This window comes from Rutilus rutilus (assembly GCF_951802725.1).
Source record: "Rutilus rutilus genome assembly, chromosome: 6".
NCBI classification, from domain to species: Eukaryota; Metazoa; Chordata; class Actinopteri; order Cypriniformes; family Leuciscidae; genus Rutilus; species Rutilus rutilus.
In genome coordinates, this window is record NC_140214.1 from 26,711,131 (window position 1) to 26,730,539 (window position 19,409).

Sequence of the window (19,409 nt, forward strand, 5' to 3'; positions counted from 1 at the left end):
CTCAGACACAGCGTGCACGGGTTGGGCTTGATTTTTTTTTTTTTTTTTTTTTTTTTTTTGCCCGATCTGGCATTCAGTTTCTGAACGGTGTAGGCACAAGCCAACAGTTTGGTGACAACGTCTGAGCCCATTATGTCATAATTTTTAATTAGTCACGGTAATACCGTATACCCCGGTAAAATAGGGAGGAGGTTTGACGGTATCAAAATTCGAATACCGCCCAAGCCTAGCCCTACTATAATAATAATACGGACAATAATACGTCTCTGGTCACAAAAATGACTCCTGTCATAAACTCCAAATGTTTTAAACTGTTAGTGTTCATGTTTCTTTATAGCAGTAGGATGCCAAACTCTTACTATGATCAACCATCGCCGGTTCAGGACAGGGATGACCCTGATATTGCAGGAGTGTCTGAGAGAAAACCTCTGTTGTGTGTACGTGGCCTGATGTAATGGACAGTATGGCAGACATTTATGTACTTCAGTGATGTGGGGGTTTTATTCCATTCAACAGAGAACAAGAACTTCATTCTACTGAGCTTTGTGAATGTATCAAAGAGAATGAGACATTCAGAGAAAGACCTGTAGATAAGAAAACGGTTTCTAGAAACCAATTGGTTGTTAATGTAATCCTCCGTTGTCTACTCAGTTTTTTTTTCCCCCTCCATCTGAAAAGACGATTACATCTTAGATTTCAGCACATTGTCAAATGTTCCAGCACTTGAGGGCAACGGGCACATAAGGGTACCTTGAATGTAACCTTTGTGTTCGGTTAAGGGCTGCCGTGTCCACACACATGAAGACTTTCAAAAGAGCAGGTCCCTTGTTTACATTACACCTGGTTTCTGTTTGCTGCACGGATCGTGAGCCTAGCGTGACTTTGCTTTTAACTTTATTCATTTGGATAGGTGATACGTGTGGTTCTTGAATAGAGCTTGACAAAGGTTCTCGAGTCGTGGGCCAGAAAGGCATAAAAATAGATGTCTTATTTCTGCACTACCAATTCTGATATAAGCGATCCCTGCGGCCACCTACGACTTTGTGATTTCTGCTCTTGATTACGTCGCCCTCAGTGGAAAAGATTCAGTCAAAGCATTGCAGATGGTTTTGTCGACCGTAAGGTAATCCCAACATCCTTTTAAAAACGGGAGAACCAAATACCTCAAAGGAGAATAAACCATTAGGGCTGTTTTGACTGTAAGTTTGGCCTTTTAAGTGCCTTACAGTATTAAGTAGCCTCTTAAATGTCTCCGGTGACTCAGGATGAAGAGTGTCACTCTTAGCTACTTTGGTAAAGTTCCTCTAAAACTGACGATGAATTGTTTAAAATAGTTTATGAGCGTGTTTGATCGGTTTTTAAACAAAAAAAGCTTCTTGACCAACATTACATGAAAGAAATGTGTCATCATGTGACTCGTGCTCTCAGAAGTCATGCTATATATATATATTAATGGGAAGAACAATAGGTTTGAATTGTTTTCAGATAAACGTCATAAACATTTCAGCCATATATATATTCGTTTCGTATTCCAGTGTGGTCCTGACGCTGTTTTTGCAGTGTGTGGTGATGCTTGATGTGAGCCGTCAGCACTTTGTCCAAACAATGACGGCTACTCCCTGCTGCTTTTTAATCATTCAGGTCACAGTTTAGGGTCAATGCAGATTTCCAGCTCTTACGTTAGCTTTCACACTACACCGACTGTTGCATTTCTGGAGGATGAATCAATTTACAGAAGGTTTTTACATGCTGTATTGTTGTAATCACATCCATTCACTTCAAACCAAACCAAACCAAACCAAACCACAGGACTACATTGGTGCATCCTATTATGTTTGCCTCTCAATAATATAGCGTCTATGGCAATAAAAAAGATAATCTCACATGTGAGCTCTTTGTTGTCAGAAACAGTAATGGTAGTCATTAGGGTAGATGCTTTCAAACCACCGGACGAGGAAAAAAAGGAAGAATTATGTACAGATGTAGATTTGGCGCCTCACACGTACTGCAAAGTGCCTAGCAGACCTCCCAAAGTGTTTCCCTCCATGTTATGCCTTCTTGATTCTTGTTCATTGGAATATAGTTAAGGTCAAAAAGGTATTTTGGGAAAATGGGCAAGTCCGTACTCCTTGAATTAGCACTTTTTCAATCCGTTTTCTCATCTTTGGCCTTTTATAGTATGCATACTGATGCTTTAGGTACCTCAATGGATCACACTAATGCAGCCTTACTAGGAAATCCCGTATCTTCGCTGATATCAGGCAGCATAATCTGTGGCTTCCACGAATGCCTTCGAGGGTATCGGAGGAATGATCGCTATGACCAAGCAGCTCTGTAAATTTACATCACGAGGTGACATACTAAAGGCATTGTAGAGCATTAAATTGAAGTCTTTGGCACAGGGATTTTACTTGTTTGCAAATGGTGTTCCACTTTTACAGACTGGTTTTTCCAAGGTGTCAGTAACCTATTTTCAGTTGCTAATACAACTTCCAGGAGCCTCCAAGCAAATAATACAATCATGCTTCTCCATCAGACCACCAGAAGTGTAGATTACTGATGGAGAAAATAATTTGAGTCAGATTATAGCCATAACCATTTAGAGATGTTTTTGTTTCATCATCTCTCTCTCTCTCTCTCTCTCTCTCTCTCTCTCTCTCTCTACAGAAAGAATCATAGATGCTATTTTATCTTCCACAAAGAATTATGGACTGGGTCCAGATTTGGATAGGTAAGACTTTTTTATTTTTTTATTTTTTTAGGTTTTTGAAATAAGGCTTATGCTCACCAAGCGTGCATTTATTTCAATAAATTAAATTATTAATAAGAAATTAAAATAACTGGTTTCAATTTCGGTATATTTAAAATTTTCATTTTTTCCTGTGATGGTAAAGCTGAATTTTCAGCATCATTAATCCAGTAGCCTATTCAGTGTCACATGATCCTTCAGAAATCATTCTAATATGATTTGATGCTCAAGAAACATTTATTATTATTGTCGGTGTTGAAAACAGTTGTGCTACTTAATATATTTGTGGAAACAAATACAAAAACAAATTTGTGGATTTCCAGGATGCATTTAATTGAAATGGAAATCTTTTTTTAACAATGTAAAAGTATTTAAAATCGTTTTTGATCAGTTTAATGCATCCTTGCTGAATAAAATAATTATATATTTTTTTAAATGATGTGTGTATATTTGAATGTGTATTAAGCATAAAATGTTCTGATTGACTCTGATTGTCATGGTTTGCATAACGCATGTATCATCTTTTACCTGACCTTTTTTAAACTACAGTTATAGGCAATATCAGGTTAGGTTAAAGATGTATGCAGGTTTTGGAGTAATGCCACCTGTTTTCTCATATGTTCTCTTTGCAGTTTGAGTTGTAAAAGGTGTGTAATAGTAGGTAATGGTGGTATCCTTAGCAACAAGTCTTTAGGATCCCGCATCGACGAATACGATGTTGTAGTAAGGTGAGTGCACACAGTCACCATGTTCTGCTTTTTTAATGTCCAAATCAATAAACAGAACACACAAAAGAATTGTAGACACAAATGCAGCTGATTTGCACTTTTTAGACTCAACGAGGCCCCAGTGAATGGTTACACCAGAGATGTAGGTACTAAGACCACCATGAGGATAACCTATCCTGAGGGGGCCATCCAGAAGCCTGAACGCTATGAAAAAGATTCCCTCTTTGTCTTCTCTGCTTTCAAACCTCTCGACTTTAAATGGTTGAGACAGATGGTCAACAGAGAGAAACTGGTAAGACCTTGTTTCCCTCAGTAAAATCTGTATTTTTTTTTTGTTTGTTTTTTTTGTTTACTTGTTAAGGTCTCCTTATTTATTTGAGTGTGAGGTAGAATGATTCCAGTTGGTTTTACTGGCCCATTTTCTGCACTATATTTTATTTAACTTTTATTAAACTTGAAATCATTTATGAATTCAGAGTAATGTTAATATTGCCATCCAACAAAAAAATACTGCATTGAAATTTTTGTGGTTAAAGGATTTTGATAAAGAATAGCTATAGAAGAAAAGGCTTCTATTGTTCAAGGACTTTCGTCTCATTTTTAGCATGTGGTAAAACATTCTCCTTCCTGGTTTGACTGACATCTTGTGAATTAGCCTCTTAATCAGGAGGGTCGGCACGTCTGAATGAGCTCTCTCTTATCTCACACAGTTTTAATGGCTCTGCCTCCATCCCATTTCTTATCACATAAAGAGCAAGCATAAGCACTCCTTTCTCCTCTGGAGTCGGCTGACTCGGCTACTCAAGGACGTGTTTTTTTTTTCTTTTCCAGTCTTCTGCCATGTAATTGTGGTCAAGGCGTGTGTGTGGTTTCCCCCATAATCTCCCTTTTCGGATATACTTGTCTTCCTCAGCTGCACACCTGCTTGTTTTCCCCTGTTGTCAAGTGGGAATCTGGCGGCAACGTGCCTCAGGAGGTCCCGGGCCAACACAGCTGCTGGGCTTTCAGGGGACCAGCTCTGGATTTTTTTACAGGATGACATTTGTCAGTGTGCAATAGACTTGGCAGAGGAAGAAAAATAGAGAGCTATTTGATCACCCTCCCTCCCCTCTGGCCCCTGAAAGAGCCAGATTTGTCTGAACATCTGATCGTAACAAGCTGGACAGTGGAAAGTGCTCAGATAATTGATCTGCCCTCTGGCTTCTGATACATTGGCTTTGATCCCATGGAAGGAAGAATTTCCTTCACCAAATGAGGGGTCAAGAAAGCTCCAATGTGTCTGCCATAATGTTAGAAACAGCGTTCAGAGGATGGTGACTGATGAAAACCATAGTATTAGTTAACAGAATAGCTTTTTTTTTTTTTTTCTGAAAAAGGAACATTGGATGTTCCAGCCATACTGGAATCTAACGGTGAGGTTCTTGGTTGTAAAAATGGAAATAAAAATAAGAATATTCTAGATACCTGACGTTTGCTAATAAAAAAGACAAGCATGACTCGTACTGCTGGTCATAATAAGCTTTGGTATGTAACTCGTCCTCAATGAATTAGGTTTTACATGCACACCAAAAATCTGCTTTTACACGTTTACATGTGCTTTTACTTTTCTTACAGTTGGATTTTTATCCGATGGATAGTAAAATGGGCAAAATAAACTCTTAGCCCTACGATGAAGGAGGGACCCAAGCCATATCTAGAAACAGAATATCACAGAGACCACCCAGAATACCCTAGCAACCACATAGCAATTGACATAAACCACTAAGAACACCTTAGCAACTGCATAAAAAACCCTGGCAGTGATTTTTGTTCAGGCAAGCAGCACTCAGATTTTCTTCCGAAAATGTAAAAATGCTGTTCCTGATTGTTTTTCTTCCTCCGGCAGACAGCCACAGCTGTAAAAGATGTTTATATCCAGCTAGTCTACGTGACCTCCCGTGCATGTATTAAGTTGTAAGAGTATCATGTTTAAAGTGGAGTTTTTAACCGATTGTCACTTGACAAATGAAGCCTATCACTATTGTGAATTCTTACAGATGAAAAACGACTGACTTCTATTCTTCTCTCTTGATCAACGTCAGACTCCGAGAGCCCCTCGCATTCCCTCGCTCCCTTCTCAAACAGTTTAACTTTGGCTGTGTTTATTTTTAACTGGCGAAGGGTGGTATTTTAGGGCCAGATGAAAATCTGACTAGGCGTTTATCTAGTTTGTGCACTCTATACGTACCGCAGATGTTTCTTTGAGTAATTTGAGTAATCTCTAAACAATAACAGCTATTCATCACCATGCTTAATCACACATAATCTTATCAAACACTGTGTCCCTAACAACAGCATACAGTTCATCTCATGTTTGAAAACAAATACATTCCCTGCAGGCCGCTTCCAAGTCTTATTTAGATCTTACGACATATCTTTGAAAATGTCTTCGCTACAAAGAAAAATCCTGTTGATTGACATGTGGTGATGTTGCTGCTACTTTGCCAAAATATAAACGCTTCCCTTTATTGGCAGAAACCTGGTGGTGAAATGGAAAACGCTTTGTTTATGCAATCGGTGACAACAGCGATTGAGATCCATTGTGTGGCGACGTCTTTCATTTGGAGATGAACGCATAAAGGCATGTGCGACTGTGTGGGCAGTTGGCTTTAGAAAGGCACGTAGCTTTAAACTTCAGTGTAATCCTTGACTAGCACTGACTCCTCATTCTCTTCATCTCAAACAGTCACACTGATGTAACTTTGAACAGTGGCTGCTTGCAGCTTTGAAGGTTTTTTTTCTCTCTGCTACTCTTTTGTACGCTGTGGACGCTCAAGGGTGGAAGGAATGCCAACCTTTTCAGTTCGTAACTTCGTATTGACAGAACAGTAGACGGGTGTCTTCCCAGCATTGAAGAATCTTGCTGGAGTTCACCTGAATATTAAGCTATGAGGCATGAGCGCTCTTCACAAATGCAAACCACCTGTTAGTCGAATTATTGCATTTTGATGAAAGATTATGAAGACAAACAATTGTGTTTTTGGAATAACATGCATGTGATGAATATTTAACAGTAATATCATGAATGTGCGTTAAAGCCGACATAAAATCAAAATTAGCCATTGTAACAAGGTTAGTTGTTATGGGAAGAAGGGGATGGGAACTGGCGAACATTCCAACAAACTTATAATCATAAAATAAACAAACAACAAAACGAAAGTAAATGCGGCAGCCCCTCGCGGGCGAACAAAACATAACATAAATAGTCCAGGCCCGGTCCTCTCTCGTCCTTCACTGTCGTCGCTTCTCCTTTTATGTTTCCGCTCTTCCGTGAGAGATACGAGACAATCATCAATCACGCCCTCTGCCTCGTCCTGCTCGCCACAGCCATATTTATTTTCTTAATGCATGTTATTGATCTTATAGAGTGCTGCAGGTATAACATATATTTGTAACCCAAAACCAAGGAACAAATTGGGATTTTAGCATTTTTTAAGTTCCATCATCCTGAAGTCAATGTTTTTTTTTTAGTCTGTTGTTTGTCAGTTTTTGTTTGTCACTCACGTTTTATTCTACAACATAAAATACATAAGTTATTTCCCCATGGGATTTTTTTTTATTTGTCTTGTAAAAGGCGGTTGCTAACAAGTGGCTAAATGGGACTATAAAGGTTGTCAGGGACATTATACATCACGCCGAACAGGTCTACTCACTAGTCAACTTACAGTATTTATAATATAAATTATAATAAAAAATTTTTTTTTATCACAGAGCTTATTTTCTGCAATAATCCAAAAGCCAATGGATTTTGCCTATTTTGTTTTTTCGTCGAAGGAACCAGGGTGATGCTAACTTTCAGGTTGGCCTACAAAAATGCAGTATGTCATTATTGCAGCAATCTATAGTGAACTGTTTATCCATGCGTATATATATTTTTTTAACTGTTTTTTCTTTTTCTTTTTTTTACCTTATAATCCTGAATTAAAATGTCAAGTCAAAATCATTTTCTGTGGTCACGGAGTTGAATTCGTTTTGCGCTCGGAACATTACTTTCACACTAAACACTCGACACAACTCAGATTTGTTAAAACACCATAAACGCGTCACATTGTTCTCTTGATTTCACCTATTTTAGTCATTCAAAATGGATTAACGCCTCAGAGGTCACTGATGTAAAAACATACGAAGGAGCCTGATTTGAAAATGGGCAATGGGCTAGCCGTCATGTGTGATAAGAGCGTACTTAATTAACGAGTCCTAGAGGTCGCGGAGGAGCATGTGGCTCCCACGATAATTATTTTCATTCAGAATACCATTGACTAGGTAATCCTCTGGCTTCTCTCTGAATATATTTACCCATCACTTCCTTCTTCCATATGTCTTAATCCCTTATTATTCCAGCCTTACATGGTAAGAGCAAGGCAAAAGTATGTCACTTATCAGACACTCCTTCAGGCTCCTGCTTTTGGCATTTATTGAAGGTACTTTCCATGTGTTGGCGTGTTGCGTAGTATTGCCAATTGTATAATAGTTGCCCGTTGTATCTTGTGGTTTAGTTTGTAGTAGCTTTATTTGTATGTAACTCCTGGAGTACACACTGTTGTGTGCATGACTATCTCTGTTGATGCCTGTGGAGAGTGTGCCTTTGTTTACTCACGAACCCTTAAGGAAAGGTGACTCATGGCACTTTTGCGAAATTTTAAAGGGATAGTTCACCCAAAAAAATGTGTCATAATATAGTCATCCTGGGGAATTTAAAAACAATCCTGGACAGTGTTTTTAATATAAAGACGAACAAAGTGAAAGAGGACCAAAAAAAAGCAAAAAGCAACAGAAGTACTACTAATAAAAAGTACTGATAAGGCTTGTTCACTATATTCAAAGTCTTCAAAGTCAATAGCATTGTGTGAGAAATGGACTGACATTTGTTGCTGTTGCCTGAAATTGTTGGAATCTGCCTTACCTGGTGTTCATGAGCGAAATAGCGATGCCTTATTCATGAATGAGTCATTCTTTGCATTCTTTGCAATTAATCCGTTGATCCAATTCACAAAACTGCTCTAAATGAGTCATTCATTGATTTAACAGCCCCCTAGAAGGGAAGATCAGGGAATAATAGTGCATTCTTTTTGAAGCTTGAAACAGGCTTCATGAAACCTTTCATTATTTGTCACTTTTGATCATTGAGAGTCAGCACTTTTGATCTCTTTGTAGCTTGAGTGCAAGTCAGCATTTTCAAGCCCTTTGTAGTGGTGTTTTTGTAAAAACGTGTCTATTTTTAGAGTTTGATTCAGGTGTTGTCTCTCCATTTGCCATAATGGGGCAGCAAGCCAGGGGTTAACAAGGGGACATGTGGTTGTTTGCTTCTGAACATGCCAACAACCAGGCTTTCATCAGCCAAACAGTCACTTGTATGTCTCTGTATTACATTTGAGGCAGTAAATATGGTACCAGACCTTTTAACCAGTCCTTTGACATGCTTAGGGTAGTGTCAGTCTCTGATGACATACTAATGGACCAACCACTGACCATTTGCAAACCATTTAATTATCACTGTCTCTAATCTGATTGGCTGACTTTTCACAGTAGCTGCGTTTACATGGACACAATCGGAATGAAATCAATCCGACTGATGAATCCGAACAAGGTGTTTACATGAATAATAATGTAAGTAATCGGGTTGATGCGCGCGTTTATATGTCACAAGTTTCAAATCGGATCTGATGTTTTGACATGCGCACACTGCACGAATATACAGAGTTTCCCGCTTTTTCGCGCATAAATATTCTCCTCTATTGGATCTTTATTTGTTTTAAACAGCAGACGTAATATTAATTCGTCTCTGGTCATAATTTAGAGCATATTAACCGTTTTGCCGTGCTGCTTATTGATCACGCAGTAAAAATGCCCCTCCCCGTGGCCAAAACCAGACGTCTGTGGATGAGAATCCAAAACAAGGACTGGTGGGACGTTGTCCAGCTTCACTTCACAGACGCGCGAGTGAAATGAGAATTTTAGAATGACGGGAAACTTATTAATATGACACTTTATTCAACAGGAAGAACAGCTCGTTCCGCGCGTCATACGTCATTACGCTATTTAACGTCATTGCACATGCGCAGTCCTTTCAGTTTCGGTTTTCAATCCGATCAAGTGTTTACATGTTCTCTCGATCGGATTACAAAAGGGATAAACCACCCCTTTCAATCCGATCGAAATTTCATTCGGATCGAGCTCAATCGGATCAATTAAGGTGTTTACATGAAGGTTTTTTAGTCCGATTGAGCCGTCAATCCGATTATAAGTGTCCATGTAAACGCAGCTAGTCTATCTGGAACTAAGTTGACTTTACAACAAGCCATTTGGAGGATGAAATATTATTGGATTTGCCAAGGTTAGTAGCATTAAAGGGATAGTTCACTTTGAAATTAAATTTTGGTATGTTTTAGCTTACCTCAAGGGCATCCAAGATGTAGGTGTCTTTTTTTCCGCAGTAGTTTCAATTTTGATATTTTTAGGTCAAACCGTTCTTGTCTGTCAGTCATTTAATGCAGGTCTATGGTCACTGTCTCAAAGAGCATGCACAGAGTCCAAATTAAAACAATTCCCCGTCGTCCAAATTAAACAAACTTGGACGTGGCTGTGTTTAAGAGGTAAAAATGATATAAATACTGTTCGTTTTCTCACACAAACTGCTCGTTTCGTGTCTTAGGCCATCAATGTGTACTTAAGATGGGGAATTGTTTAATTTGGACGACGGGGAATTGTTTTAATTTGGACTCTGTGCATGCTCTTTGAGACAGTGACCATAGACCTGCATTATATGACTGACAGACAAGAACGGTTTGACCTAAAAATATCAAAATCGAAACTACTGCGGAAAAAGACACCTACATCTTGGATGCCCTTGAGGTAAGCTAAAACATACCAAAATTTAATTTCAAAGTGAACTATCGCTTTAAAGATATGCAGAGTTTTGTTTGAGGAACTTTGTTACCATGTTAAAGTATTTTTGTAATAAAATATCCAAAAATCACTTGCACAGTGTGATATATTTCCTGCAGTTGTGTACTTAAATATCCCAAAAGTTACCAAAGATTTTTAATTTCAGAGAAATTCCTATTTTAAATAATGGCTCGTCCCTGGTCATTGTCACCTGTCAATGACGTAATATCCGTGTTATCCCTGGTTTCCGCTCATACTGCCATAGTAACCATGGCGACAGACGTGGACAACTGTGTTACGTCTAGCGGCACGCTCACTCTGTTGTTGTTTCGTTCAAACATTGGTGTGGCGTTTTCGAGAGCTTCACGTCCGTGACTAACTTCGACTTGACAGAGTCAAGCATCTTGCATGTACTTTATTAGACAGGTGAGCAAATGTACATAAAACGAATCAATGTTATATAGCTCAACATGATGAAATGTTAGAATATGATCAGTATGTTATTCTAATGTTGATCTAGCTTACTGCTAGTCTCATATAGCCAACAAACTAACACATAGAATAACATTATAACTTTCAACACACTCAAATGCAGTTTAGTGTGATAGTGTAGACCAAGTGAAACAGCGCTGCGTTACCTCACAAGTTTAATTCGTCAAATAAACTGACCTGTGTGAGTAGTAATTCTGCACTTGCGGGTATTTCGGTAGAATTAAATTTCCTTATTCCTTTATATCTGTGGGACTCGCGTGTGGCGCTGATATCTGTCTCTTATTAGCAATCGCGCCCTGCTTCATACCACAGTCATGTTAAACGTGAATGTTTTCACTCATCCATAAACATTATTAGATCCATCAGCATGACGACAAGTTCCATAATTCCTCTTATGCGTCATCAACCTACACCTTTGTTATTGTAAGAGGTTAGCGACCCCTAGTGGCGACAAATATTACATATTGTAGCTTTAACTCTACAAACACAACTGTATATTTAGCTTTTCTTTCTGAAATGCAACCAGTGCTTAATGCTTTTTGACAAGCACAAACTGGGGCTATTTTTAGTCTTATTTAAGACAAGACCCATTCTTAAATGGCACATAACGATGAAATAAACTTGGATTGTTCAGTTTACATATCAGTTAGATGGTCTGACAGTAATGTGGATACAACCTTATGCTTTGCTTATACTTTTTTGATTTTCCTTCTACTAACACGCTTTTTCCAAAGCCTGAGTGATGTCAGTTGACCCATTTGTCCTGTTTGCTTCCTTGAAGAGTGAAGATGCATACACTGGATGACCCAAGGGAGTCTGTAAAGCAGAAAGTCACGGCTCTCAAGGCAAAGAAAGGTCAGAACAAGGACAAAGACGACAAAAAAAGAGCAAATAGCTGAGATTCTTGCTCACAAAAGGAGTGTCATCTGAGTATCCAATAGAGTTTGGATTCCTGACCCGGTCAAGAGCAACGGGATCTAGATTTCACGAACCTGACCTGCTGTGGATGAGTGCTCCACGAAATGTGCACATTTCTGCTGGGGCCCTCAGAGTAAACCTTCAGAGCTTTATATACAAACTGAAGTTCATATGAATCATGCAGAGCCTAGGGTGAAATGCTTTGCCAGTGCAGGTTTACACTTCTTATCAGGCTTCATCTCTGACTGTGGTGGTATAAATTTGCATGTTGATATGTCACGGCCTAGCTGCAGTTGCAAATTTGTCATCCGGCCTGATATGTTTATAGGCATTCAGAGCATGGCAACTAGAGCAGCAGGAACAACATCTGTCTGACAGCGTGCCTGAGCCTCTAGAAGACAGGCTTTGATTGCAGCTCAGTCGGCTAGAGCACACACCATAAAAAAGATCATTTCACTTTAACGGTGTACCTCCCAAGTTTATTGACCTTTTAAATATAACCCTAAAGATAAACAGGAAACTTTTTCAAAATCGCGTGTGTTTTCCTCTGCTTGAACCGTGTGCGTGCAGTATCTTGAGATACGGAGAGAAAGGATTGTGATTATTTGTAAGAGAACAGCTAAATTTTTCATATTACAAAGGAACCCTTGGCTATTTTTATTCTCGTGAGCACCTGTGGGAATGGGCCATTGACAACCTGTTTGCCCCTCTGTGACCAGATTAGATTTCCTTGCGCATCATTTTTGAAAGGAAGTCTTGGTGCAGACGTTTCTCATCGAATCTGACCATGTCAAGTGTAAACCTGATCAAAGGTATACTTGAGGTTTTCCCCCCTTTTAAAGAAGCAAGCGTTAAATTACACGGATTCAGTTTCTTATCCATTAGGAATTCAGGAAGTTTTCTGCATGGTAACTCTCCTTGCGACAGTTTTGCTGGTGAAAATCTAAGTTGTGTACCTTCTATACAACATGATCTAGAGCACTTTCCATGCTGTGTTGTTAACTAAAAGTATTAAAAGTTGTTTTTGTTCATTGAAATAAATCTGAAATAAAATATAAATATTAGATAAAAACTTTTAAGTTGTACTAAACTAATTTGAATAAAACTTTATTTTAAGAGTTATGGTTAGTGTTTTGGTTTAGGGTTAGTTACTTGTAATTATGCATAATGTACTCACTATAGTAATGTGTAATTACGTCACCTTAAAATAAAGTGTGACCAAAAATAAATATTAGCTTTAAAAATAAGGTTAAATAAAAAAATAAAATAAAAACTCATAACAAAAATTACTAAAACTTAAAGTAAATCTAAATAAAAGTACAAATAAAAAGCAAATTTAAAATATTTGTAAAAACTGTTAAAGTATATAAATAATAATAAACTAACTCTTTCCATAGTGGTTGATGTTCAGTCTACATCTACGGTATTTAAACGAAATTCATGAAATATCACAATCACAATATTTTTAATATCATTTTTCTGGCTATTTTCTTGCAGTTTTGACATTTCACTTTTTTAAAAACTGTATTGTAAATTGACCTGTGCTGCTGAAAAAGGGTTTTTCATTACACCCCAGCACTGCCTCCCCAAATTTGATTACACCCAGCTGAGCCCTGAAAACGCCAGATTTCTCTTCTCATTGTGCATTAACTTTTTGACTTGCAGCTTCTTTATAATGAAGTTTGGCGTTTGTATTTGTTGCCTTTCCCCACTATCTACGTTTGCATAACACTAAAGAAATCAGAAGTGTTTACGCTGATGTCAAAGGAGAACATATCAAATACCTTTCTCGCTGCATTTCACACTTCAATGCAAATAACATCAACCACACCTGTACTCCTTCTTGAAACTTAAGATCTTAAATGCAAATTTGTCAGCACTAAACGTCATTTTGTGTTTTGACAAACATTAAATGTAATTTCCATGATTCTGTTCAATCAGGAAAAATGTTTAAATGTCTAAATGTTTAAAAGAGTGCATGTACTGTATAAATTCCATGGCTCTTTAGAAACCAATCATGAGATCTACATTTTTATTATTTTGACAAGCCAGTATGAAATGAAAATTCAGTTTTCTAAATGGATGTTATTGATCGTTATTGTGAACATATCTTCCATGCATAGGTTTCTTTTTATTATTATTATTTCTTCTGACCTTGAAATTATTAATGAAAATGTCATATCGGTGAAATGACAGACCTTTCTCTGGTGACATATGCAGAACTTCTCTAATGGCTAGAACCAAGTCACTGTCCTTCTTTTTTTTTTTTTTTTTTTTATTAGAATGTACGTCGCAAATTCATAATACGGACGAAAAGATATCCAGCTTTGTCTGTTTCATCACGGCTTGTCGTAAAAATACCAATGGGAAAACCTGATCAAGATATTAGGCTTGTTTTACATGTTAAATGCTGTAATTTAACTTCAGGCTCTCCACTCCTGGTTCGTCAATGCAAATTCAAATTTGTTTTGTTAACAGAAAATCCTCCACTAGTGTTCCTGGGAAGATTTTTCTCACCGCACATCTGCAGTCAGGAACAGGTTTTCCCAGCCACCGCTGAATGTTCACCCTGACCTCTCGTTTCCAGCGGCTGACGGAGAGAGAGGTCGGCGATGTGGCCTGTGATTTTTATGGAGTGATTTAACACTCGGCGGCCATGCTGGAAGCTTGTTAAGGGCGTGCTGGAGCTGCGTTCGGGAATTGAGAGGCCTCTCTCACCTGCTGCTTTATTAAATAGATCAGTTACAGGGGCCGTCCTGTTTGACGAGAGTGTGGCGGTTGTTAAAGTTCCTGCAGTGCAGACCACTTGTGGTTTTGAGGATTTGGAGAGGTGATCAATCAGGGTATCTCACTCACTTTTTCTTTCTCTGCACTCCTGGCTGCGATTCCCTGGAATGCCGATGAGAGGTCTGGAGTAAAGCCAGGCGGAACCAATGTAGATGATGTCAACAATGGAGCTATGTTTAGAATGACCTTGTCTAGCTTTGGTGGGATTGTAATGCAAACCAGAATCAGGCTGGTGCAGTCCTTTGAAAACAGTTGGCAATAAGAAAATCGAGACACGGCAAATTTTTCACATTTTACATTTCATACATTCCACGATAGTGGTGTCACGCCGTGTTGCAAGAAGACACACGATGAGGAAGATAAGGTATAAACTAGGCTTGGGCGGTATTCGAATTTTGATACCGTCAAACCTCCTCCCTATTTTACCGGGGTATACGGTATTACCGTGACTAATTAAAAATTATTACATAATGGGCTCAGACGTTGTCACCAAACTGTTGGCTTGTGCCTACACCGTTCAGAAACTGAATGCCAGATCGGGCCCAAAAAAATCAAGCCCAACCCGTGCACGCTGTGTCTGAGTCCGGCCGACGGCATTAACTGTTATTATGAGCCCGAGCCCACCATTATTCAACATAATATCTGTGTGCGTGCAACAAGCAAGAAGTGCCTTTGTAATCCGGTGACACGTGTCCATTGATTTTTATTAATAAAACTTTTCTGCAAAGATGGAAGTTGACGATCGCCATCTCTGTAGTGAACGCGCATATAGAGAGAAATGCACATCATTACACAATCAGAGAGTGGCCTTTTTCTTTTCGTTTTGAATTGTTTCGTTTAAAGAAATTGACGATCGGCATCTCCGTAGTGAACGCTATAGAGAGAAATGCACATCATGGATTACAGAGAGTAGGCTAGTCTATTTATTTTCGTTTTGAATGGTTTCGTTTAATGAAATTGATGATCGCATCTCCGTATGAACGCGCCTAGAGAGAAATGCACATCATGGATTACTTAGCCTAATCAGTGAGTAGCCTATTTCTTTCGTTTTTAATTGTTTCGTTTAAATAAATTTCAAGCTTTATTTATATATATTTGTCATGTCTGTGAGGCATAGCCTACACTGAGTTTCGGTTAATTTATGAGATTTCAATGCAAGTGACCGCGGCATGCCCATCATGTCATGATTATCCAGGCAACTGGTTGATGAAAAATTTATTAAAATTAAGAAACAATATATACAAAACGAAATTCGTTTTAAAGAGGCCATTTACAAAACGAAATTTATTGAAGTGGTCAAATCGTCTGACTCCCGATGCATCCCATCTTATTTGTGCCGTTCACTTTTCATAATCAACAAAGATGGAAAAAATAACATTATAATATTTTAACAAATACGAAACTTAATGCGCTTATTTAATGAACTCGAGAACAAAATGCATCCTGGCAGCAGTGAGTGGGCGGTTGTTTCGGAGATGCGACATTAGGTTAGAGGTGTTTACATCTCTTGTATTTACCGCCTCTCCCTTCTCATTCGGTTGGAACCAGAAATATTGCCAAACTGCAACCACACATAAGCATTTTTTAGGCAATAAATAAATTATATATATTATAGGCTATATAAGTGCCGGTAATGACGGTATTGAAACTGATACCGGTGCTATTTTAAGATCCCGCGGTATCCGATATTACCGTAATACCGCCCAACCCTAGTATAAACAGTCTTTAAAGGGATAGTTCACCCAAAAATTTTAATTAGCCCATGATTTACTCACCCTCAAGTCATCCTAGATGTAAATTACTTTCTTCTTTCAGACGAATACAATTGAAGTTATATTAAAAAATGTCCTGGCTCTTCTAAGCTTTATAATGGCAGTGAATGGCTGTTTCTGTTTTGAAGTCCATTAAAGTGCATCTATCCATCATAAAAGGTGCTCCACACGGCTCCGGGGGGTTAATAAAGGCCTTCTGAAGCGAAGCGATGAGTTTGTGTAAGAAAAATATCCTTTTTTTTTTTTTTAATCAGTGAGGCACATTTACATTTATACACTTTTATCCAAAATGTCTTTGCACTCAAGGTACTCTACAGGTCAGATGTTTGGGGTCTGTAAGATTTTTTTTTTATGTTTTTGAGAAAAGGAAAGAAAGTCTCGTCTGTACTCCAAAGCTGCATTTACTTAATCAAATACACAGTAAAAACAGTAATATTGTGAAATATTATTACAATTTAAAATTTCCCATGATCTGTGCATTGTTATCCCCATGCTCTACTGTTTGAGCTACAGGAAACCTATTCCTGGTTTATATAAAGGCTTACACCATCCACTTACTAATTACTGCTATCTTTTATTTAAACTGTTTAAATAGTCTGGCTCTAGACTAACTCATGGGTTAGGCTTTTTCAGATGCTTTGATGAAATCCTACTGTGCACTTTGTATTTTGAGTTGATATTTTCCAGTACTGTTTCCAGCTGTACAGATACTGTATGAGTACAGAAATATAAATAGCATTACTTATTTATTTTTTTCTGTTTAGCACTACTTTTACTCATTATCGCTATAACTATTATAACATGTTGTGAAATCCATTTAGAGGTTTTGATTTGTCTTTTACATTTAGCTGTGACAATGGCAGTCGTTTATTTGGCTAACCATTGTTCTTCAAGCCACTGTATGTCTAATAAAAATGTAGTGTTTTATTGTTCCACTGAACACAAGAGTGTTTGCCTGGCATGTTTAAAAACTGCTTATAAAAGTCACAGTCCTCAACACGCCTGGCTGAGAATATTAGTGCTGGCAGCCTTTAGTACTTGATATTTAATGAATATATGAATAGACAAGCAGAACAATACTGTGTTCAGTGTTGTTTGAAAGGATTTATAGTAAGCTGTACCTAAGCTTCTGTAGACACTCAATAAGATTGATCCTAGTTTTAATGTTATTCTCATTTTTTCCATAGCATGTAGGTTATGTAAGTCACAAGAGTAACTCTTTCGAGAAGGAAACTATCTTACCATATTTATGAGATGCCTGATCTAGTGGAAGGAATGTCAAAGCTTAAAGAGACATCCTCACTTGTGCTAAGTGATTTTAAAAGAATCAATCAGGGACTTCCTGTTTTATTTCTTCTTCAAACATCCTATCACTCTTACACCAAACACTACTGGCGTCGGATGCCAGCACATTTCCCACGTGTTTGCTCATACTCTGTTTCGGATACTGTTACATTCTGGATGGAGGCATACTCTTCAGCTTGGCAAGATATGTCCAGTTTGTACTTTACTCTGGATGTCGGTGGTTACGTAGATATGCACCGGTTCTGAGTTCATGATTGTATAGTTGTTGTCGAGTTTTTCACCTGTTTACACCTGCTTGTGGTTTCATCATTCCCCAGAATTTCTGCTTCTGTTCAGCAAAACCGTACTGTTGACAGAAGAGATGATGTTTTCTTGCCATGGCTTGTTGTGGGCGCGGGGGCCTCCAAAACGGCTTCAAAGCCGTTCGTTCGGCTCAATAGCTGCTCCTATTGTTGGGCTATATCAAAGGCAGTCTGCTTATTTGAACAGGTGACTCCCATTAAGTCCGATGACCTGGCTGGCTGTTTGCCAGCAGTGCTGCCGTGGCTTCGCAGAGCTCGTCTAGTCAGAACTCTAATACCCGATGATCACAGTGCCAGGTCGCAGATTGAATAATTGCTGAGCTATGGCACTCTGCAGGTCTCCTGAGTAATTGTTATGGGAGAAGCTGGGGGCCGTTGCTCACCGAACGCTCGTGGAGGTCAGGATTTCATTTGTCCACTTCCTGTGGGCTCGCCCAACCTGGGCGGCTTGCTTCACTTTTAATGAAAACCGTCTACGCGTAAGCCATCAGTATGCAGTGATGGCACCTTATAGGCTTTGTGCCTGAACTCATGATTATGGAAGAGATGATTTCTTCTCTTCTGCTGTAAGATGAAACAAAAATGTTCCATACATTTTTCATGATGCATTTGGTGATCAAACTTGGATGTGCTGTCTCATTTGACCATATCATAATTTCTCTCTCTCTCTCTCTCTCTCTCTCTCTCTCTCTCTCTCTCTCTCTCTCTCTCTCTCTCTCTCTCTCTCTCTCTCTCTCTCTCTCTCTCTCTCTCTCTCTCTCTCTCTCTCTCTCTCTCTCTCTCTCTCTCTCTCTCACACTCTCACTCTCTCTCTCACTCGTTTTTTTTTTTTCTCTTTAGCAGGGAACAGAGGGCTTCTGGAAGTCTGTAGCGCACTATGTGCCCCGGGATCCCTCTGAGATACGGATCCTCAACCCCTTCTTCATACAAGAGGCTTCTTTCCAGTTTATTGGCCTTCCACAGAACAATGGCCTCATGGGTAAAGGGGTAAGCAACATGCTCATTAAGTTTCGGTACTTTTCATTGTTTACATTAAACACATTGAATGCAAGAGAATTTGACTGCTAAAACCAGTAGCTCTTCGAAAGGAACTGTTGGACTGCTCCAGTTTATTGAACCAAAATGGCAGGCAATGCCTTTAGTCAATCTTATGTTAATAGGGGTCACAGGAAGCCTTAGACACGTGTTTCCTCAATTAGCCTGTAATTATTATAAAGATCACCATAGGTCAAAGGCAGCTTAACTAATCCAATGGGTGGAGAGAGCTAATGCCATTTATTTTGCCCAAACCTGGACAAAGCAAATCTCAAGAAGGAGAATTTCAAAGGAGAAATTTCAAATCTCAAAATAATACAGCAGGCATAAGTTGAGTTAGATTTAAAAAAAAAAAAAAAAAAAAAAAAAAAGGTATGATTCACAATTGAGGTAGCAA

The 19,409-nt window shown here is 38.6% G+C and overlaps 1 protein-coding gene across 5 annotated transcripts in view; it reads left to right on the forward strand.

Annotated features, from left to right (window-relative positions):
* The window catches only part of st3gal3b (ST3 beta-galactoside alpha-2,3-sialyltransferase 3b), a 61,801-nt gene that overhangs the window by 31,988 nt on the left and 10,404 nt on the right, over positions 1–19,409 (forward strand). For 4 of the 5 annotated variants that reach the window (XM_084411099.1, XM_084411095.1, XM_084411097.1 and 1 more), the window contains 4 exons: positions 2,668–2,731; positions 3,382–3,477; positions 3,583–3,769; positions 18,818–18,964. In XM_084411099.1, coding sequence (XP_084267225.1) covers positions 2,668–2,731; positions 3,382–3,477; positions 3,583–3,769; positions 18,818–18,964 — 494 coding nt within the window. The remainder of the gene's footprint in view (positions 1–2,667; positions 2,732–3,381; positions 3,478–3,582; positions 3,770–18,817; positions 18,965–19,409) is intronic. The other variant, XM_084411096.1, reaches the window with a different exon arrangement.